A 23,206-nucleotide genomic window follows, 5' to 3' on the forward strand; every position below is an offset into this window, starting at 1 on the left:
CAGATCTTCAGTACACTGCTATTATTTAAAACAATTCTGAAATTCAGCACACTTAGATACAACTTGTAGCAATATACTTTTACACAGAAAATTCTCTTTTGAAGAATGACAAGCATGAAAAAACTTGTGAAAACACCTTCAGACAGACAAGAGCTAATGGGATGACATCAGTTCCTAGTGATACTGCCCTGTTGTGACTTCAAGGTGAGGGGAATTAGCCTGGTTATAAGGAAAAAAGCTTAAGTCACTACAACGTAACACTCACCTGCTGTGTATAACAACTTTGTTTTCTCAATCTCAAGTTCAGGACCCCATTTTTCATCAATCTGACCTGGTGCAGACAGTTTCTTAAAGTGCTGGACTAAGTCCTGTGCAGTGGTGGTTCTCCCCAGCTGAACCTCGCTGCACTGGGCGAGCAGTCGCGTCGCCAGGGCGATGTTTCCTCGCTTCCGTGCAAATTTCGCTGCTGTTAAGCCCAGTTCCATTAGATGGCTTTTAATTGGGACTGTTGGTTCTAAAGAAGGGAGCAAGACATTGTAAACGAAAGTATTAAACCACTGTCTGACACACAGAGAATTTCTGCCCAGTATACTGTGCACACGGGCATCAGTAAAAATTGCTTCAGAGATTTAGATGACTTAATTTCTGCCTAGAATATTTATATACCCCATCTCAAACAAAAATTATACCCACAGGTTATCTGCTGGGCAAACGATTTTTTTTCTACTATAATCATTCTTCTTAGCTAATAAGTCTACTTGTCCCATGACAGAACTTTTTCTCTCATTACTTCTTATCATACTGCACAATTAAATGGCTTTCATGACTGTGTGTGAAGACCCATTACTTATAATGTTGAAATGTTCAAAAGTGAAAGCAGTTAAAGCATGAAGTGATGAGCAAGTAAGGGGTCATTAGGAGAGGAGCATACAACTACTAAACACTTCAGAATGTTGTTCTTCTTTTTGATACTGTCTACATCACAGCACTAATCAAGACAATGATTCGTAAAGCAAGACAGCTGAAGGAAAAAAACTTGGCTTTTAAAAAGTACTTGATCTAAAATACTATAAAAAGACATAGCTGCTGCTTTCAGCAGACAACTTAAGTGCAAATTCTGCATTTGCTTTTCACAACACCATGAGAGCTTACACACCTTTAAGCTTTTCCATCAGTTGATTCTGGTACACCGTGTACCTCAAGGCATGCATCCATGGCCTTACATCGTGCTGCTTACATGACCTCAAGGCTTCATTGAAGAGAGGTATAAGACAGTCCTGCAAGAGGCACAGAAGTTGAACAATTGTCATGAGAGAACTTTACTACAATGCATTCTCAATAATTAAAACCAAAGACCATTTTTAGAGCAAACATTATTATTTATAATAGTAATCATACTGTATCATTAACTAAGAGAAATATGTTCTGTGCTTAATTTTGAGCGGACAACACTAAGAACTGCTCAAAATCAAGCAGAATTGTCTTCTGAACAATGTGATTAGAAATTACATCTAGAACATTCATAGTGGTTGAAGTCTGACATTCAGTTTTTAATTGCTGAAGTGAGTTTTTTATTAAGAGTATTTTTAAGTTGCTTTGAAAGTAAATTAAGTGCATGTTACAATGCATTCAGAGAAGAAATACCAACACTTTAAAAGGGACTATCAATAACATTTCAAAAATACTTTCAGTGTAATTGAAAGAAAGGTATATTTATGAATATAGAGGAAAGGCCAATTGAAATGCAAACTTATAAAAACTTGGGTCAAGGCACATTAGAAAACTAAATTAGGTCTTTTTACAGTACAATTAACAGTCAAAACAATTAATGTATGTTTTATATTCAATGCTCCACAATATGGCATACTGACATAGCAAAAGACATTATCCCAATATATGTTTTAAACATACAGTTACCTCTGATGTCAGCCTGTTGCATACAGTGTTTTCCAAAGCAGAAGAACAGTACAACTGAAGAGTGCTCAACACTGGCAAAGACTGAGACACGGTGAGCGTGGAAAGTCTCAACGGCCCAATAGCAATGCGGGAGGTTTGCTTTAAGTACTTTATAAGATTTCTGAAATTAAAGGATCACGACAGTCATTTTTCTTAGCTAGACTTTTAAGAGTAAATAGTGGTATCAAAATTACTGAAGAAAAAACAAAATCAGTGTCTTTAAAAAGGATGGTGAGAAAGTGTTGCAATATACAAGTTATGTTACAATATTTCATTATTAAGCTGACACACAGAAGTACTTTATCAACTCAAGTACTTTATAAACTGCATGAACTACAAGTTAAACATCATCTTATTTTCCCTCAGTAAGCTTATAACTCACAACAGCTAGAACTGCCATAGATGCTGAAGCTTTACACAAAGCTATGTTTAACAAACTAGAACAGGTTTTCACAGTGCATTACATTAATTCATAGCACATTTCAACTTACTCGGATATTGACTGCCACTTTTGCTCCTGTTCTATGTGGTTTACAGCTGTTGCCAGACATACTGAACTTCTCAAAAGCTGTACTTCAACTGCTTTTTGAAGTTCTCTTGGATCAGGACTTAGCATATTAGGAAGGAGCTTCTTCATGTCTACATGGAGATTAAACAATTGAAACCAACCAGAACTGCCAAATTTTATCATGTTTCACCATCTGATAATGCATTTTTCATAGTAAGGAAGTTAGAAAAAAAAATACCTCTTTTTAAAAAAAATATATATTTTATAGGTGTGTGTATTCATAATAGAAATTAATCACAGATTATTTAAACAATCACATTAACTCCAGAAAACACATTTGCATCAACATTTAGGATGACCACTGCCAATCATTTTGAAGCTTGATTCATAAGGGTTATGATCAGTCCACTGAACACAGCAAATTGCATTCAGAAGTTTCAGTCTCTCATTTATACAGACAGATACACAAAGAAATATTTATTTTTGCATTTGAAGTAAATGTTAACTTATGCATTTATACCTATTTTTTCTTTGGATCCCCCAGCAAGTAAGTTGATATTTTCTCCTGGTAGTAATTCTAGTTGTTCAGTGCATTCAGTAAGTTGTCCAGACTCAAAGCTGCTCAAAGATCTGCAATTCAACATTTATAGTTTTATTTTCATATTTCTTACTTCAGTTGCCAAGTATATTACACAGCAAAAAGAAAAGACTCAAGAGTAACTCCAAATCCTGCACAGCACTTATAATTAATTCTAAGCAAAAATCTCAATTATCACATACATCAATGAAAGACACTAGGTTTTGCACCAAAGAACGAATCCAGTATCAAAGGGAAAGAAGAGCTCCTCTCTCTTACAGAAGCAGTCACCTTTTCAGACCTGCAGATTTTATTTCACTGCTTCCTTCTGTGTTTTTATTTTCAAGTCAAGAAATTTCAGCCAAAAGGATTTTACTATGTGTACCACAATCGTGCAGGAATGGAAAGCAATCAAGTTGTCAAATAAAAAGAAACTATCCTTAAACTTTGAAGGTCTACTCAATGTCACAAGTATTTTTTCATGAACCAGAAAAATATCAAAGGTCAGGAAATAAATGCACAAGCTACAGCTCTGAACTTCATTTTAAAAAGAAACAAAACTAAAAAATTCAGCAGCCAACACCACTTCTTTCCTATACTTTTTCCATTAAATTAGTATATTAAGGTATTTTTAGGAACCACTGAAATACATTTCATTTAAGCTGTGCAAAAGGATTCATCTTCTGCTGAGTAAAGCAGAATAAATTTGGCATCTTTTTTTCTTCAATGAAAGATTTTTTTTCTTGAATACTAAGAAGCCTCAGCAGCCAAAAAGCTACAGTAACTATTTAGAATGATGTTATCTCTTCATCTGTAAATGCCATGGCCAAGTTTTCGCCCTCCCAAGAACACACCTTTCTTCTTTGTATGCTTCTACTTAGAAACTGACATCCCGTTTTTTAAATCCATTAAAACTTGAACATTCCAGTTGTAAAACAATGAACTCTAAGGTACCATTGAATAAATGAATTATACCCTTACTTTATGTAGTTAAAATCTGCTTTCAGATTGATTGAGGTATTACTATTGCTTTTCTTCAGTTCATGGACCATGTTTTGCCACTCCTGAACAGCAGCCCAGTCGGCAATGGAAATGTAACATTCACATGCCTTGTTACCCAGGTAGTTTATCACTTCAGGTGAAGAGTCACTTGGCTTAGTCAGAACAGTTTTTCTAGTTTCTCCTGTGAAATGAAAAAAATTTATACAAACACGCACTTAAATATATATTTTCAAACAGCAGTTCTATTACTCGAACATTATTTCTATGTCTTTTGTCAAGAAAAACTCTTCATTTAAAAAAATGAAATAGTTACACAACCTTTACAGTATTATTCCACTGACACTTTTCCTAAGGAAAAAAAGAACCTTTTCAAAGAAGGTTTTGAAAAAACTTAGCTTATGTCTGTAAAGGAGTATCAAAACAGAAAAACAGAACAACTCAATTAGGAACAAAGGAGACTCATCTTCAAAGATGAAACAGAATACTGCAACCAAGTCTTAGTAGTTAAAAACCTCTAAGTAACTAGTGCACTTATGATACAATTATGTCATAAACACTAAGGTTTAAGTTATGATGATCTAAAATAAACTAGATTTAAATTAGTAAGTTACTAAATATTTTACCTATTATCTTTAGTTTCATTCAGCTAGACCTCAGTACTGCAAACCCTATCTACACATAATACTGGTTTCAAGGGCATTAAGTGGTTCAGTTTAACTGCAGACAGAAACAGGTTTTCAGATTTCAGAGTCAGACACTAGCATGGCTGTGTCACCAAATGGTCTCATTTTATGCACACACATTTAAACATGCAGTTGTATTTCTCTTAAAAAGAAAACAAACACTCACCATTCAAGGAATGCTTTGGGCTGGCATTGTTCACACTGTTTGAATTGGCCAACTTCAGAACAGTCTTGTCAAAGCCTGTTATACAGCAATCCACTCCAGTCATGGAGCAAAGGTGCTCCTGGTATTCTGCAGTTGCTTTTTCAAACCTAAAACAGTTCAATATTTCAGTCAGCATCTTAAAGAACCAGGTTGGGTTTGGGTTTTTTTGTAAACAGACTAGATTTTGAGCATTATTTTACTCCAATACTCAAAAAGCTCGTATCACTTTCAGCAAAAGAAAGGGATTAAAATAGGATACGAGTTTACTGGCAGAATTTCCAGGTTACAGCATTTGAAAAAAGCTTGTCTATGGAAGTTTTAATGTCAACTTCAAATCAAGTAGAGACAGAAGGAAATAAATGAGTTTTATATTTGACTGTCACAATTTTAATCTGAATGAGTAGAGCTGAATACTGATTAAATACATATTACATCTCTGAAAAGATTCACTGAGTATAATTGACATGGAAATTCATCAGCAGCCTTGACTCGTGCCACAGTTTAAAAGACTCAGAAGCAGAACTTTCCCTAGAAGGAAAAAACATCCAAGTTTGTTGCATCCAATAATTTGCGAAAACTTACCGCCCTTCTGCTTGCTGAGCTACAGAATTGATCCAGGAGAGGCTCTTCCCAACTACAGCAGAAGACCAGACAGCAATACCCTGAATAGCTTCAGGACAGTGAAGCTCACATAATGCTTCTACCAGCATCATAATTGTCACTTCCAATTCATTTCCCTAAATGCAAACCAAAAGTGTTATTTAACAAAACTCATGTAATGCAAGAGGCACATGGCTGTGGGTGAGGACTCAAATGTGGAAGCATTATTTCACTGTAACATCTACAAGTGTTCCTGGTATCCATCCACTGCACTGCTTTTGGAATAGCAGGGGAGTGCAGGGAAGAGTTTGTGCTGTGAACCCACAGCCTGAACACCAATGGTCAGCAATCACTGTGTGGTGGTTTTGTACCTATATGAGAATTCGTAATGGAGCACAAAGTAACGAAGAGCTATCAAATCACCTTTGGTAAAACATTTAAGCAAGTCAAGTCATGTACTGAAGAAACTATTCAACCCTTTCAAGAAGGCTTTAACTACTTTATCCACCCATCCCACCCCTGAACTCAGCTCCTAGTTAAAGAAAGGACACCCCCATGACACAGCCCTACTTCTCATACCCACAGGTAAGCAAACCACAAGTCTGGGATAGCCTCACACTAATGCAGCACCAGTTTCACAAGGTTTCCACTAAGTTAGAAATTGCTCAATTAAAACTGAATTAACTACAGCATTCGTTCCTGTGTAGTATTTGACATGTGTTCAGTACATCCTAACCTCCAATCCACAGTATCACAAATCACAATGAAAACATACAAATTAAAAATGTGGCTTTAGATAACTCATTCTTTTACATACCACTTGGTTTAGTAACTACTGATTGCCTTAGCTTAGCTCTTTTAGAATGTGATAGTGAATATTTCTGCAACAGTCTCCGTAGTTTGAAAAGAGAGTACCTGAGAGATACTATTATTAGTTTTCATTTCTGTGAGTAAATCAAATCCATGCCTGACTGTCACAGCAGGCTGGCCAGCCAGCAATCCAACTCTCATGATGGAAAGTCTAATCCGTGTCAGCCAATCCTGGCACGTCTGGCGATTGGTATAAAAGAACGTCCTGATAACCTGCAGAGACAGGAGAGAAGTTTCACAACAACATTCTTCTGCACAAACCAAAGCAGTTAAGTACTTAAGATTGATATCAAAGGCAGGAAGGTTTATTTTCTCCAGTCTTCAATTAATCTTTAAATTTATTAATGTAAATGGTCTGAAATCACATGTAGCATGCAACTGGCCAGGCACACTAGCAGGCCAAAAGTCTTAACATGAACTGACTACAAATCATGTATTACTGTCACATCAAAGTCTGCCAATTAACCAGCTTATTTCAACACTGAAGAATGTCTTGCACTTAGAAGTACACAACAGGGTACGTTGCTTATAAATAATTACTACGCTCCCCCAAAAGCAATTAAAGCTTTAAATAACTGTGTTACTTTATAATAGGCTGCTGACAATCTACAAATAAGTGACTGCTACAAATCAGAGGTACTACAGTCTTGCTGGATTTGTACCACTATGCAAGCTGGCATTCCAGAAACAAAACCTGGTTTAACATGTTCTGTAGGAACACACCAAAGTTAAAGCCAGTTAACTTTTTTTAAGACTCTGAAACTTCGAGAAGTTTTTCTGGAATTCCATGGCTAAGAACTGAACAATCCTGAAAACACTGTTCATTCACCAGACTGTTCCAAGCAACATAAGCACTGCAAGACAGACAAACCTTGGGTGGAGAGGTAAGGGCATTGGCACATCCTTCATATGCATTGTACATCAATTTTTCCAAGTTCTCCAAATACTGCAGAAGGAGAACAAGCCTGAGTTGGTTGCTGCTGTGTCCTTCATCATTGTCTGCAGTAGTCCACTGGCTGACATCTTGATCAGGGTTTAATGTGTGGGCTGCAAGGCTCCTAATAATACCTACACATTTTACCAAAACAAGGGAAAAAACAGTTACCAAATGGTATTGTATTTAAGTGTGCAAAGGGATAGCACTGCTATCTCTCAAAATCTACCACAAGTTAACAGTAATCATGCAGCATCTTTAAAATCCATAAGCATTAAAAAATAAACCCATTGTGCCTCTTGCCTTAGACTTTAACACCTTCATTACAACATTACCAAAAAAATCTCATCAAAATAAAGTGTATTTTTCACTTTACCTTCAATTGTTTGAAATGTATCTTGGGCTCTCCCCAGAGGAGTTCGTAGCTTTGAGAGAACAGTGAACTGAGCTGCTTCCCAGACAGCCCATTGCCACAGCACAGCATCAGTCTTCAACAGGTTCCGGGGGATGGTTGGCTGATCTCTCTTATCTAGCCTTTGACAGCTATAGAATAACCTTTCTAACCAATTATCCTTCCTGAAAGAAAACATCAGTGCATTAACAAGTTTATACTGTACACACTTCATCTCCCTACTGTTCACAAACAAATCTCGCACAAAATTAACTTCCAAGCAGCAATGTATATAGGAAAATATGCCAAAAAGTGTGTAAGATGTTTATAAATACTTAAAAGTATAAAAAAAGTTTGAAAGTAAAGCAACATAAGACTGCAATGATAATTACAAATTTTAAACTAAATGCAACTTGGACTTGTTTACTATAAATTCAACATTCATAGATTTCAGTTCTACAAGGAGTTCTTACCCAGTTCGGTGGAGGTTCCCATACAAAATAAAACTAATGACATCAGAGAAATCCTGTGGGTGGAATGTGTTACTTGGAGCTTTGCTCATGTGACTTCTTATAGCCAAAGAAATTTCTTGTATTTCAGTGTGGGTACGGTTACTGCAGGAAGAGAGGGAAAACAACCCATGCTGTAATATACTTGAATAAACAAAAGAGAGTTGTAGAAGAGTTACACACTCACTATATCTATACATAACGAGTAGAAGTAATTACATGCTTTGGTATTAATACCAAGTGTTTTCAGAGTTCAGGTCTTCAAGATAAATTACAGGACATAATATTGTTGAAGCTCCGGATTACAGGGACCTTACAGATATTCAGTGTTTGTTTCAAGAAGCGATGCACAGCTAATCAAATGTATTAATTATTGTGTACTACCATACTGCTCTTAGACCAGTAAAAGCATAGGAGACATAGCAAGACACTTAGAGTCATAGAGGGCTGGGTGAGACCTTTAAGATCATCAAGCCCAACCATCAACCCAGACCTACCACTGTAAGCTCATGCTTTTTGATTTTGAACTAAGACAGCACTATGACAGTCCACTGGCATTATTTTTCAGGTTAATGTCTCTGAAGAAAGTAAACCATTATTTACACTGAAGTTGGTCTGAGCAACTCACCTCAACACAACATCTAAACGAATTGACTTGAGAAGTTTTCCAAAAGCTTGTCTCACACGAGCACCACTATGGACAAGCTGAACACGACACACATCAACACACCTGCAACACCAAAAAGGAAAGAGGTGTTAATATCCCCATCATCAGCATAATTCACAAAACATACAGAACTCTGTGCAAGTACCTCTGTAAAAGGTCATCTGGAAGGGAGGAAGACAGGGCATGAAGGCTACTACATGCCTGAAGACAAATGTTCACATCCTCCAGAAGTGCTGAATTAAGGAGTAGAAAGGAGGAAAAAAAAAGTTATTCTTGCTGGAATTAGGTAATTTCTGCACTACTCTGCATTTGCTCCCATATTATTTACAGATTTTGGTATTGAATACATCACAGAACCGTTCCTGTGCTTTGATAAATGATTTGTGACTGCGAAATTGATCTACCAAAAATGTCAGTGATGTGTCAAATCTCTTAAGATTGCAATTCATTTTAAAAAAATTAATTGTTTAAGTAACAGGCAGGGATCCACTTTAAAAAAATCATAAAAATAGTCTAACTTCTTGCACAATACAACCTTGAAGCATCCTTAAAAGTAAATTAAACAAGTACAGTTGCTACTATCAGTGGGACAAGGCTATTTATGCACTTAATTTTGAAATGTAAAAGACAGTTAAGTAAAAATTTTCAGTATCTTACTGTTTGCTAAAAGTCCTTTGCAAAACTTATGAAAAGATGGGAGAGAAAATAACGGTGTATATGTTTCTGATTTCTTCATCAGAAGAGCCACTTCCAAAGCCCATGTTGTGAGTAGTTTCCTTCAAAAACCAAGAGTTTAGTCACTCTACACAGCTACAGAAAGGTACTTTCAAACTACTTCACATTGTTCATCGGTATATTCATAGCTCACACTTTCTAAACAAGTAATTTTTTAACTTTAAAGATGTCCCCAGCTTTCACAGCATTTTGGTAATACAGGATGGCAACTATTGCAAAAGGATAATTTCAGTGAGCAAACCCTTTATTTCAGTGAAGTTTGATAGCTCTGCTTCTACTGCATAGATCTCAGGATGGTTTAACTTCTCTAGTTTTCATATATAAAAACAAGCAGGCTGCTTTTTTCCACAATTTCACTAAGAGTATTAAAAAACCCAAACATTTGACAGGTTAAATTTACCCCAAGTTTTACAAATTCAAATTACACTGGTTTCTGAATTAATGTATTCTACTGGATAAAAAAAAAATTCCCAATTTAAAAGAATATTTTCCTTACCTGATATCTTGAGTAAGGTTATCCTTCTTAAGCAGTAGCCCCAAAAGGTTCAGTATGATTGAGAAATGTTTTTTTGTTGCTGTAGTTACAGTACTTATAACTGCTCCATCAAACAGAGAGGGAGAGGAAGAACTGAGGCTACTGGATATGAAATGATCGTGCCTGAAAAGGCAAGGAAAATCAAACTGTAAAAGTACCCCAAGATTAGAGATACTTCCCTGAAGTTTACAGGGGGAGGGAAATCATCAACAATCAACAGCAAAAGTTAAATGAACACATAGACACACAAACCACACTCTGTCAAAACCCAAATATTTTGATCCCTAGCCTAAAACCAAAAACAGTTAAAATTGTATATTCCCTTGCTTTAACAACAGTTTGTATTAATGAGGTCTAAAATGTATTTACATCTGTTGTTTACATCTCATTACCCTTCCCAGATCTCTCAGTACGGAAAATAGTAAATAATCTTTCCTAAATTACTTTCAGTAAAGTTCTGCCTCAGTTATCTCTATTCAAACACAAGATTTCTAATCTGCCTTTGAATAAAAGGCCAACTTTAAGCCAGGATATGCTTTCCTGGCTGAGACACAGTTTCCCTGCAATTAATGGAAGGAAAAACTAATTAAGGAAGTTTGGGCAAAAGCTTGATTGTAACAGTCTATTTCATTTCATCACTCCAACAATATATTCTATTCACATCAGCCCATCCTAGTGCTCCTAAAACACTGCTGAATTATCAAGCCTCATACCTGGAGCAGTGTGAGTACAGTGTGTAGAGCACTGCATACTGCACAGCAGGGAAGTGAACGGCTATGTCACCATGAACAATCATCAGGTTTTTACTCAGCAGTGCAAACACAGTCGGAGAAAGGGCCCACATCTATAAAACAACAGAAACATAAAAAGTAGGATCTACTTTTAACTGTAATTTTCACACCAATTAATGTCTTTCCCTTTTTCTCCACAGGAAATAATTTAACTCTATTGTTTTCTGACTCTTAAATATTTTCTTTCCAATTTTTTAGAAGTCTGTTAAAAGCAGTTAATGTTTTTATATGGAAGAACTGGAAAGTGTTTTCATATGGCTAATATACTACCAAAGGACACTTTACAGCTGCTTTTATCTGTCTTGAGTTTCAAAAGCCATTACTATGATGATCTTAGCATTAAACCCTTAACCCTGATAAGATGCTCTTCCCTAGAAACTGCTTTTCATTATTTAACAACTAGAGATACAGTCCACCCACTGTTTCCTCTAAGTTTTAACACTGGATGTTTTTCTGAAGCTTAGGAAGCTCAGAGACAAATATGATCATTTCAGTTATACATATGTGCCCTACTGGTGTAATACATTAATTTTAAGTAATCAAGTATTTTTATACCTATTGCATGAACTGTCTGTTGAGTTTTTACTCACCCCAATTAATGAGTTTTTAGCATTTCCAATAGTACTTAGAGCACTGAGGTCGAATATAACAACAAACTTGGCATTATCCACATTGGATATAAGCTTCTTGAAAGAGTCATGCTGGATTTCGGAACAGGCCTCAGGAAGATGTAAACTATGGAGCAGACTATTTAAAGCACAGGTCATTTCTCCTAGAATCAACCTGTAAGCAGTCTCCAGAACAGGGATGTTCTTCAGGCTCAATACAGCTTGGTATACAGCGAGGGCTGCTGCAACGACCTTGAGAACACAATGACAGCAATAACTGATTAAAACAAATCATAAAATACACTAATCAGCAACAAAGAATTTAAAATCACTCTTCTTTATCTATGAATAGCTTAGTCTGATACAGATACCTATCTTCATTTTTCTGTACCTCTTACAGAACCCACCAATTATTTTCTAGATCATCCACCTAACATGCTGAGTATCAAAGCCAGATGAACTAAGCACTTCTCTACCTGGAATGATGGCAAACTTACCAATTTTTTATCAAATCTAAATGCTAAAACAAAGAAGTAGCTACATCTGGCTTTTCAGAAGTTTCAGATATTCAGTTAGACTAAAAAAATGTATTTAAGGTGAGCTTTACAGCTTAAGTTTTACAGCTTAATATATTCTAGGAAGTGCACAAAGGCTGCTGGAATACACCTGTAGAAGTTACTTACTCTTACCTCTTTCTCCTTATGATAACGAAGAACAAGTAGTTTAGACTCTGGTATAAATAATTTCTCTACAAATGATGATGGTAGTTTTGTATTTATTTGTTCAACAATCTGGGGATAAAAACCAAAATAAGTGACTTTACCTGAATTTTTACTAATTATTGAAGATTAATCAAAATACTGTTTTTCTAGTCCCTCACAACAATAAAAACATGTACAAACCAGTGTCAACAGATTCAGGACCGAAATGACGTAGTCAGTGCCACAAGTCTGACAATTTTCCATTTGATCTAATCCATAGGTGATGACCATGTCACAGTGTATGGTCATACTGGGATCCAGGCTGCCAAGTAAAACCCCAACACACTCATTGGCAGCTGTGAGCACAGCTTCAGAAAAGAACACTTGGTTTGCTGCAGTCACACATCTCATTACTCTGTACAGAACCTGCAAAATTAAAAACACAACTGAGTTAAACTCCATTAAAGAGAGATGCTAATTAATTGTATTCACACCCATTTGATATCCTGTCCCATCACCTGCTCTGCAGCTTGTTCAATTCTATTCTGAAAAATGTCATCTTGACATTACACTTCAGAAGTGTAAGAAAAAACAAACTTTCAACTGCTTGGTTTCCAATTCAATTAGACACCTACAAAACCTAAGTTCATGATTCACAGTTCTGTTCAGTTCCAACTAAGATCAACAGAACTGCCCTTGAAAAGACAGAGGAGTTTTCTTGAGCTTTGGTCACAAGAATCCCCTGCAGATTAAGGCAGAAGTTACATAACTGTCTTGTCTTCAAATGGGAAATCCATACACTTATTTACCCAAGAAGTTGTGTCCCTCACAAAATTCTGCAAGGGCATGAATTCCAGCTGTGCAGGTCATCCAGCAACCACAGGACTTTGACTGCAGGTATTTTTATCTTATCTCCTCACGCATTTCAGAACTATATCAGCTACTTAGCATGTTATATAATATTTATTCTGAGTTTACACCATCCTATAATATAGAGCTAGAAAAGTTTGCTATCAGATTTAATAGATAAAATTTCAACAGAAATAAAAGCCATCACATTTTATAAAATCAAACTCATATCTAGAATTCAAGTTTCTATAGTGGCATAGTTATCTGAATAAACAGTAACAAGGTTTCAAAGGTAACAAGCAAACCCAGCCACATGAAGTTTAAATGTATAAAAAAATTAGTTTCTGATACATTTTCCATGTGCCACTATCACAATCTATACTTTAATAAAATTATTGTAGCATACTTCTTGAAAAAAATAGATTTACTCAAAGCTGAGAATATACATATTCATGTAACGTTCGTAAAACCTAAATCAGCTCAGTCAATGGCATTGCTTGCTGTATGGTGACAAAAGAGGTGAGCAACAAAGCAAATGGAGTTCTTACATCAGTTACATAAGCTTCTGTAATTGGTGGTCCTCTGATGGGGCTGAAGCGCTCCCCAATGCTCCTCACCACGGTGCTGAACACCCGCAGAAGCGCAGCCAGTTTGGGCAGCGACACCGAGGGAGGAGGAATGTCCTCATCTACTGACTCCCCAGAAGCCACGTGGCTGAGGTCCTGCAGCACACAAGGTTTCTGTATCAGCACACATCATTGACTTACACGTGGGTAAAATATCAAAATGTAAGATTGAAAATACTTAATCTCTTTTCCATTAAACTGTACAATCCAATTACAGATGTATTTATCCAGTATCTCTTAACTACACACACATATGAAGGTGGGATATAGGCACACAATGACAACGAGAAGTCACAGAGTTTAGCCACTGAAAAAAAGTACTCAGACTATATCTTGTAAATTAAAACTGAGGCTTATGAAGTTCCTGGTCTCTGGAACACGATCGCCTCTATTGCTGCACTGTTACAACTGTTGTCTGCACGCTTTTACCTCTCTTCCAAGAAATTCCCATCCCCAAACTGGAGTGGAGATGTTTGACTGGCCATTCCCATCACATATGCAAACTATGTCGATCTGGAGACCAAGAGTTCACTAACAGACTACTCCATGCCAGCTGGCACCAGTGCCTGGGAACATTCCCAGAAGTGCTGATCTCATTAGTAGAGCTGTAGCCTTGCTCTACCCCACTGTGAGATAAGCACACTGGCTGGAAGCACCTCCTCCATGTTAGCACACGTTATCTTAAAACTCTTCCGTGACTAAGAATACACACATTGACCAGAGCAGCAGCCAGCTTGATAAGCAGTGATTTACTGCTCTGCCCTGTGAATCCTAAAGCTGCCCCAGCAAAGGCCCAGGTGTACAGAGAAGGACACTGGCCAAATTATTGATTCTGCTTTGAGTGACACAAATAATGCTTCAAGTACAATTTTACCTACAGGACCTGCATATTAACATACACAATACAGTATAATTGACCTGTAAGTACATATTCATATGAGCACATATCCTTAAAAGACAGCACTACCCCCCAACCCCAAAGCTTTCTTTAATGACAGCATCAGATAAACTCTATGCCCTGTTAACTTCGCAAAGGTTACAATGTCAAAATGAAGCACATAAAATGAATATAATCTCATTTTCCATCAGTTCCTGCTGCATTATTTCCTGCACAATGTAATCTGCTGCTTTATTTAAAAAGACAGATTTATCATTACTCTTTTGAAGCATTAAGATTTCCTTTCTCTCCCCAACAGTTACTAGTTCTGAAACATTCTGAGGTTGGACAATTAAATAAAGCATCAAGGGAAAACCGTAAGCTGTCTTCACATCAGCTCTTGAAAAATAAAGGCATTCCTGTTTGGTCAATTGTTTATAGTTTTATTGCAACACTATATTCTCAATCAACAGTGGCTAAAGGCCTGGTTGTGATACTAATTAAATAGTTCATGAGTATTTGTGCAGTTGGTCACTGTACATGACTGAATCATACTCCTTAATTTGGTCCTCTCTTCCCCAGGAAAGCCATGTAATTTTATTTTCTACAAAAGTAATACAGCCATAAAAATCACAGCTGTGGGTTTATTAAGAAAAACATAACAGTTAACTCTGGTATATACCATAAAGTCTTGTTTACCTCAGCATAAGCTTCCATATCTTCCAAAAACTGACCCAAGAGTGTGGTAGAAAAAGTTAGATCAGCCACCCAAAAGGGCTCCAAGCTCTGCAGCCATCCTGTATAAAAACACCAAGCCAATTAATACAGAGTGACATGCAATCATTAAGTTTTAGTTGCATATTGCTGAGGGAAAAGTTGCTGAGCTAAGAGGTCATCTACATGAAAATACTAACACTAGATGTTTTTAAAAGAAATACAAATTGTATCTCCCTCTTCTGTCCTTTTGCAAAAATTATTTTAAGGTTCAGTTCTGCCCACAGCAGTTAAACACCAAGGACAGAATCTAGACCTATAACACAAGAGGCACAATAAACTTGCTGTGCATAACTCCCAAGAAAACTGATAAAGCTATTGGAAAAACTCTCCTCATTTTTAAAATGCCAGTACAGTATCTTGATGAGAGATTTTCTAAAAGTGCATAGGGAAAAAAACATATCCTTTCACAGAGGATACACTAAAGACCTATAAATTTATTAAAGATTGGTACAAAATGGCACAAAACAATTGGTATTTAAATGTACCCTGAATAAAGCATCCCATTTTTCCAGAATTAGCATAAAATGGAAAATGCAAATTTACTAAAAAGTTAGGAACAAAGTATCTTGTTATGTAGCCAGAAACTCAATTTGGTTTTATGTCAACTTCCATGTCAGAAGAACCAAACTGGTGTAAGTAAATTCCCCCAACATCTGCAAGTTAGAGCAGGCTGTGAGACTCTCCATGAGCTCCTCTGGCCAAACTTACCAGAGACCTGTTGTGTCAAAGAAGGTTTCTGAGTATGATCTATGTGCCATCCAACCAGTATGTCCACTGTGTCCTGGGAAGCAATTGTGAAAACAGAGTCATTGCCCAATTTGCTGCACCAACATTTCTATTGTAGAAAGAAAGCACAAAGCACAAAGAAAGCTTACCCTAAAATTGGTGCTGAAAATGTGTGGGTAGCATCGAGACACCAAAAGGATGCACTTGACACACTTGCACAGTAACTCTGGTGTATCAACATTTTCTAGGATGGACTGCAGGCTGGTCATTACAAGCTGAAAAGTAAAGCAAAGCCATCAGATATTTCACATTAAAACATGAGAGAGACCACATTGTAACAAACTACTTTGATTCAATCAACAAAACTCTACTCCTTCTGCAGGAACAAAATGTAAAAAGCATCACATACACTGCATGAAAATAATCACTTCAAGGGGGCATTTGCTTGATACATAGCAGAGCCAGGGAACACCTTTCTTTAGTCTTTAGCCACAGAACAACTGTGTAGTTTTAAGTCCTATTTCTCCTGCCAAAGCTTTCTGGCTCTGTAAAGTAACTATTAAAGTGGAGCACAGACCTGGCCATAGCTGCTCTATATCCAAAATAAGAAACACTAAAACTTGTACAAGGGGACCTCATCTTGTCTACACACATCCTAGTCCTTCTCAGATCTAATTCCAGTCAGAAATTGCAAATAGGAGGTGGCACAAAACAATCAAAAGGTTGGATTTTGTGTACCATTACACATAAGTTCTCTTTCTGGTCTCAACAAGATTCTTCTTGGATCTGCCATAAATACTAGAAAGTTACATCAAAATATGTATGATCCTACAAAGACTCGTCATTCTTTTCTAATTTAACCAGAATCAAAGAATCCCATTCAGTCAGAAAGTTCCCTCCCAGTTGTAATGATATTTACTTATTATGTCAATATAGCATTACTTACTGTTCATTCCAGTTTAAAAAGTTCATTCAAGCACTGCATTGAGAAAATCATTAATAATCATGTTTTAACTTGTAGTTTTACCTGCATTAAAGATGAAAATGCTTTCTTTTCTCCTACAGTCTCCAATGCTTTGTAGGTTGCACACAAATAAAGAAGTTTAACTTCATCTTTTGTGGATGAACTGAATTTGCTAAAAATCCATTTAAAGATCTTCTCAGCCTCGTAGCTCAGAGAAGCACAAAGAAGGCCAAGACAGCAAGCTCCTTCCTGTCTCAATTCCTGAAGCAATTTGCTACTGTATTTTTGGAGAGAAAAAAAGAAACTTGGGATCTTCAGCCATGACAGCAAAACAGAAGCATGAACAAAACTATGCATTTTCTAAAGCAAAAGAAAATATATGCAGAAATTAAGCTGCTTCTCTCCTACTTAATGGCAGCAGTGGCGAAGTTAAGACAAAATTCTAAGAAATAATATTTCGATGGAGTACAGCAACTTGAATAAAAGCAGGCAAATGTGCTGTTTTACTAGCAACACACTATCCAACAGAAACAGTTCTTAACATGCAGCTGACTTTGGGAAACAATACTGACCTAAGCACCTAAAAGCCCCCACAAACCTCAGCATCCTCTACATACATTCTCAATCGGATGTAAATAAGTCAGCTTGTAAAAAAACTCATTTCATTTTGGAAGCTACACCACCACAGCATTGCACAGCTCCACCAGCTGACTGAACACACCTGAGACAGACTCCCCACTACCCACAGCAAAGCCACACTTGTGCCTTCACATTCTGTCCAAGGGAGGTGTACTCTGGACAGCCCAACAGTACTGTTGATACACCTAAGAGCCTTTACCCCCCCCCCAAATTTCATTCTGTTCCTGCAAGGGGACACCCATGCAAAATTAGCACATTAATTTCTCTCAAACTTTTCCCTCTCTATTTCAAACCTAATGCTGACATTATTTTTCCCCTTTAGAGCATTTTTTCCACTTACCTTTCATTGAGCACATCATGAATGGCAGTCAGGATATTATCCAGTTGTTTAACAAGTACCTGTAATATAAGATACATAAAAGGTATAAGCACAGTAATTGCCTCCACAACAGGTCCTGTTTACACTCACATTAAACACAACATTGCCAATTCTCCTTGCCAAGAGAATGCCATTAAGCTTTCCATGGCCACTGCAGACTAGCATAAGCTATATTAAGCAACACTGCAATATTATCCTAGATGTTATATTTGATATTTATTTACAGTAGCCATGAAAATACTGGCAGCCTGCTATCAAGGTTTGTTCCAAGTTTAGTTCTTGCTGATAACATTCATCACCATGGAAGACTCAGCTCACGAGTAGCATCTACTAAAGACCAAATCTCTAATACTCATAAATCAATTCTATCACTGGAAAATTTAACGGAGCCCATAACATAATCTGAAGAATTAAAGTTTCTACTTAGGCAACCCTGCATTTTAGTGAAATGGGATACAATTTTGGAGATGAAACATTATTGATGAACCAGTGCTTCTCAGTAAATATAGACTTGTTTTCCTAATATGCACTAAATCTCTGCCACACTAGTGATTTGACTGAAAAAAATCACACATTAGCTGCAACTGCATAACATCTTAACAGGGAGTTTTCTTGACAAGTTAATAAGGTTTATTCTCTTTTCTTCAAAAAGACATTCTTCTTTAACACAGTGGATGGTACCCAGTTTTTGTTTTAAGTTTTGAGCAACATCATGCTTTTGAGGGTGGAGGGATAGAGATCCACATGCTTGACCCCTCAGAACTCGTAAGGGCATTTTGAAAATGTGCCTGGTACCTGCAAGACAGGCTAAAAAGGAAAAGACATCTCTATAATTTAGAAGCTGAAGCAGGACTCCATTAGATGACAAGTGACTACTGACTTCTACCACTTTACTCTGAACTCATATTTCAGCCCTGAAGATGAAAAGAACTCAGTTAAACCACACTAAGTAGTGCCAAGACCTGCAGGAACTACTGCTAGGTTAAACACTGTCTACCATGAAGTTTTGGCCTTGGTATCACTTGACATCTGATCTTATTCTCATTAGTGAGCTCAGAGAAGCTTCTAGGTAACAAACTTTTAATATTCTGACCACTAACAAAGTTTGTCATTACAATGGTAATTTCAGTACATTCTGAGATACCAATAAACCTAAATAAAATGCAGTTACAAAATAAAATTTTAAAATGGGGAAAACCTCATGGAGAACACTGGAAGTAACTAAAAATAACCGAAGAATAACTGTGGAAAGCATTTACTTCCTAAAGCCTTGTAGTAACAAGAGGAAGGCTGAAGTGTTAACTAGGCTTGCACAAGGGCTGCTTACACCTAGGTGCACAGACCAGAATATTCCCCATATCCAAGTCTCTCTCCCTTGTGCTCAAGGAAAAGAGCACAATTATCAATGGTTAATTAACATACAATGAAAAAACAAACCAATTTCTCATTTATAATGACAGATACAGCTCCCACAGCTAAAGTGTTAGAGCACTGCTTGCAAATGAGTGGCAGGATATTAAACCATCACTTCCTGCTTTTTCAGTACTTGGAGAACTCTTAAGCTTTCCAAAACAGTGGGGGAGATGTGTCAGACAATATGCTCTTTAATATTTCATTTCAAAATATGTAATATTAAAAATTTATACCCACAGTGGGATACTTCCCTTCCCATCCCCATATCCTTAAAAAACACTTGAGGACATTAGAGACTTCAGCAAACCACCAGAACTCCTAAAGATGTAATGAAAACAAAGATTTACTTAGTTCTCTTCCCACACACAGAGATGTTTAGTTAGAAAGCTGAGTCGCTCTAAGATGAGTTGTTCACAAGAATAAATACCTGTGTATTTTTAATTTAAAATACAGAAACAGTTCTTGAACAAGACAACAACACTTGACTTCCCCTTCCCTCCGCTTCCTTTCTGAGGGATCCAGAGGCTATTCCTAAGAGCAGTCAAAAAAAGCCACACACATGCCATGTCAATTCCTATAGTTCAGGCATTCAGCAGTTTAGTTTAAGGCAATACATCCTAATAAAACATTTCCTGAATTATGGAAACAAGACAGACAATCCAGGAACACACTCTCCTTCCTTGTGGAATGAAATTCTTTCTATACAAGATAATCTTGCAGACATATCCCAATACCCAGATTTGAAAAAGACAGTTTTACAAAACAAGAAATACCCAATGCTACGGAAAAGGAAGAATTGCTGACCAGTTTGTTTTCTGGTTGCTGAATGAATTCTTTCAGTTGCTTTACAGTAGCCAGTCTTCGGTCTCTGTCGTCTTCCCGAGTAATCCTCCGAAGAAGATTTGACAGTCGAGACTCGTCAGAATAAGACAACGGTCGCTCTGGAAAAAGCAATTATTTATTTTTTCCTACAGCATTTATCAACAGTACTCTATTGTCCAATATGTGTATGAGTGGAATCAATAGGTCATAACAGTCGTTTAAGAAAACAATTCAAAATAAATCCTGATTGGTTTTAAACTTTCATAAAAAGAAAGTTAAATGTAAAATCCAATTTAGCTACCAAAATAGTTTATTTCTTCATGTGGACAGCCCAGTACCTGTGTTGAACTCATTCAGAACTAAGCAGAACTGTCTTGCTTCTACACAAAATCCTGAACTTAGTTTCCTCCTACATAAATGGAATTTTAAAAAATGGTGTAGGGTAAGATTAAAGCAGACTTCTCTTAGAATAAGCAAAAATAATTCAACAAATAAAATTTTTAGAAAACCTTGTGGAAAAAACAAGTGGCTTCCTGAAGCAAAGAACCAGATTTAAGTTCAAGCAACTACAAAGAAGGAATATTTTCTCTCCAACAGGTAGCAGGGTTCTGCTTCAAACAGGAAAATAGATCTGCTCTTCATTTACTGAGGAACAAAAGCTCCCAGCATGAAGAGGGACCTGCTCACATCAGCAGATCATTACGGGGGAGAATGAAAACCTCCCTAAGACAACACTTCACTGAACTTGACCAACAGCATGAGATACCAGAGAAGGTCACAATGCAGCTCACCCGCCTCAGGGACAAATTACCTATGAATTCATACAAATAATTAATTGCCCTCATTTGAAAAAAGGAAACAAAATTTCTTTCAATAAGTTGAACATTAGATGTTTCATGGTGGTTCAAATCAGAGGATTCATGGAATATGATGAGGTATCCTTAGTCAACATGACTAATGAGAAAATCCGAGACAGCTACAGAGCTTTCTGCTCTACTCTGCTAGACATCAGTCATCTGATGTGACTAAAGCAGCTTTGTCTTTATTCACTTAATAGCTAATCTACATTGGCATTACTCCCCAAGAGTGTCAGCTAATTCTAAAGTCACAATTACAGCTTTAAGAAAAAAACAGAAGCAAAAAACACTAACCAAGAACACGACTGAAGCTACACTAATCAAAGCACTAGTTAACAAATACCTGTGACATCCAATTTGTGAAAATTCAGCAAGGTCTCAGCCACATGCTAACTCACAGAAGACTATTTTTAAAATTGGTTAATGAATATACTAACAAGAAAACATCAAAGAACTTAAAACCCAAAATCTTGTTGCAGCATAATCCCATTGTATTTTAAAGAAGATACAGAAAACCAAAACGACTTGCTGAAACCTACAACAATCAAAAACAGCAAAGTTCAAAAGAAGAAACTCTTGAAATCTGGCATTTCAAGGAGAGAAAACATACAAGTCATAGGCAGCAACTTCAGTATTCCAAAATTATATATCCTAACCTTTTAAGTATTAAATACATGCTCACATACCCAGGAAAACAGTCTGAATTAACTACTATTTAGTACTGGCACAAAGTTATTTTATTTGAAGAGTTTTCAATAAACATAAAAAGGCACCAAAAGGACTACATAATTTTAGACCAAGACACCAGAATGGAATTCTAAAGTCTGAGTTTAACCCATTCCTAAAATCACATTTTTGAAACAGTCATGTCACCACTTACACCTCAGCTCTTCCACCTGCAAAGCACACTGAACATTCTTATTTCTGCTCTGACATATTAATTCGTGAGACGAAACAGCCTGTCCTCATGTTTATAATGTGCCTGGCACAAAGCAGCAGTTTTTACCAGTGGCTCAACTACTACTTATACTAAGTGATGCAATAAGTGACAGTGCTTAGTCATAAAGTTTCTATTTTCATTCAAAAAATGCTTAGAATAACTTCTTTTTGCCTTTTTTTTTTTTAACTATGACTCAAACCTCAAATAGTGGGAAGAGTGAAGCCTTCTTCCTCAAAAACACAAGCCCAGCATTCCTGCACCCTCTTGAAACTCCAAATTTGTTCTTGCTGCATCTCCCAAGACCTTGCCCACATTCTTCGGATACTTCCAGCTCCTCCCTGGCCTCTATTCCTCATCAAGAGGGAGCAGGAGCAGTGGCAGGCTCAGGACGTGATCACTGCTTGAGCTGCAGCCCAGGGAGAACAGGGAAAGGCTGAGCTGCTCCCAACCATTGCTGCTCTTCCCACACTGGGGCTCATTAATTACCAACTTTTTACTCAGGCATCCATTTGCAACAAATCCAAAGCAAGTTCTCCTTCTTATAGATGTCTCTGCCAAATCTGGCTAACCTAGGGTAACTCTAAGTAAGGGTTCAAAAGCCATCTAAAGGAAATTGAAAGATTAACAGCCTAAGCCAGGGAGTTGAGAGACCTGCCAAACCTACGGAGGAAGCCCCAGCACAAGGAACAGTAAAACAACACAAAAAACAAGCAAAACGAGTTTCCATCAACACCATGTAATCATGTATCACAAAAAATAAAATCCATACAGACTGCATAACCACAGTGAACTTTTCATATTCCGAACACAAGAAATATTGCCAAAAGAGATATCCTCTTCCTGAAAATCAGCCATGTCCTTACCCTGTGATTTCCTCATGTCTTTTGTGGCTAAAGCACGATTCCCATGCGGAACACTGGTAAAATCAGGACTGGTCACATTGTTAACTCTCAGCTCTTGCCCCAACGACTTCCGACCATAAGTATTTTCCCCAGATCCTCCATTGACACTGTAGCCACCTGTGGACAAACCAATGTGACATTAAAACAGGCTCTCAGACCACAC

At 37.0% G+C, this 23,206-nt stretch overlaps 1 protein-coding gene across 2 annotated transcripts in view; it reads right to left on the minus strand.

Moving 5' to 3' along the window:
* SMG1 (SMG1 nonsense mediated mRNA decay associated PI3K related kinase) overlaps positions 1-23,206 on the minus strand; it is a 60,468-nt gene that overhangs the window by 24,856 nt on the left and 12,406 nt on the right. For both annotated transcript variants that reach the window (XM_041401455.1, XM_041401454.1), the window contains 28 exons: positions 23,005-23,160; positions 20,327-20,463; positions 18,071-18,129; positions 17,155-17,368; positions 16,277-16,402; positions 16,110-16,182; positions 15,324-15,421; positions 13,670-13,843; positions 12,474-12,698; positions 12,261-12,362; positions 11,554-11,823; positions 10,886-11,016; positions 10,134-10,295; positions 9,560-9,678; positions 9,048-9,135; positions 8,864-8,965; positions 8,200-8,340; positions 7,712-7,911; positions 7,273-7,469; positions 6,447-6,614; positions 5,514-5,668; positions 4,893-5,038; positions 4,023-4,224; positions 2,985-3,094; positions 2,448-2,595; positions 1,918-2,077; positions 1,157-1,277; positions 266-514 (listed from right to left, as the gene is read on the minus strand). In XM_041401455.1, coding sequence (XP_041257389.1) covers positions 266-514; positions 1,157-1,277; positions 1,918-2,077; positions 2,448-2,595; positions 2,985-3,094; positions 4,023-4,224; positions 4,893-5,038; positions 5,514-5,668; positions 6,447-6,614; positions 7,273-7,469; positions 7,712-7,911; positions 8,200-8,340; positions 8,864-8,965; positions 9,048-9,135; positions 9,560-9,678; positions 10,134-10,295; positions 10,886-11,016; positions 11,554-11,823; positions 12,261-12,362; positions 12,474-12,698; positions 13,670-13,843; positions 15,324-15,421; positions 16,110-16,182; positions 16,277-16,402; positions 17,155-17,368; positions 18,071-18,129; positions 20,327-20,463; positions 23,005-23,160 — 4,233 coding nt within the window. The remainder of the gene's footprint in view (positions 1-265; positions 515-1,156; positions 1,278-1,917; positions 2,078-2,447; positions 2,596-2,984; positions 3,095-4,022; positions 4,225-4,892; positions 5,039-5,513; positions 5,669-6,446; positions 6,615-7,272; positions 7,470-7,711; positions 7,912-8,199; positions 8,341-8,863; positions 8,966-9,047; positions 9,136-9,559; positions 9,679-10,133; positions 10,296-10,885; positions 11,017-11,553; positions 11,824-12,260; positions 12,363-12,473; positions 12,699-13,669; positions 13,844-15,323; positions 15,422-16,109; positions 16,183-16,276; positions 16,403-17,154; positions 17,369-18,070; positions 18,130-20,326; positions 20,464-23,004; positions 23,161-23,206) is intronic.

The sequence above is a fragment of the Onychostruthus taczanowskii genome, unplaced genomic scaffold (genome assembly GCF_017590055.1).
Source record: "Onychostruthus taczanowskii isolate IOZ18803 unplaced genomic scaffold, ASM1759005v1 scaffold19, whole genome shotgun sequence".
In the NCBI taxonomy this organism is placed as follows: domain Eukaryota; kingdom Metazoa; phylum Chordata; class Aves; order Passeriformes; family Passeridae; genus Onychostruthus; species Onychostruthus taczanowskii.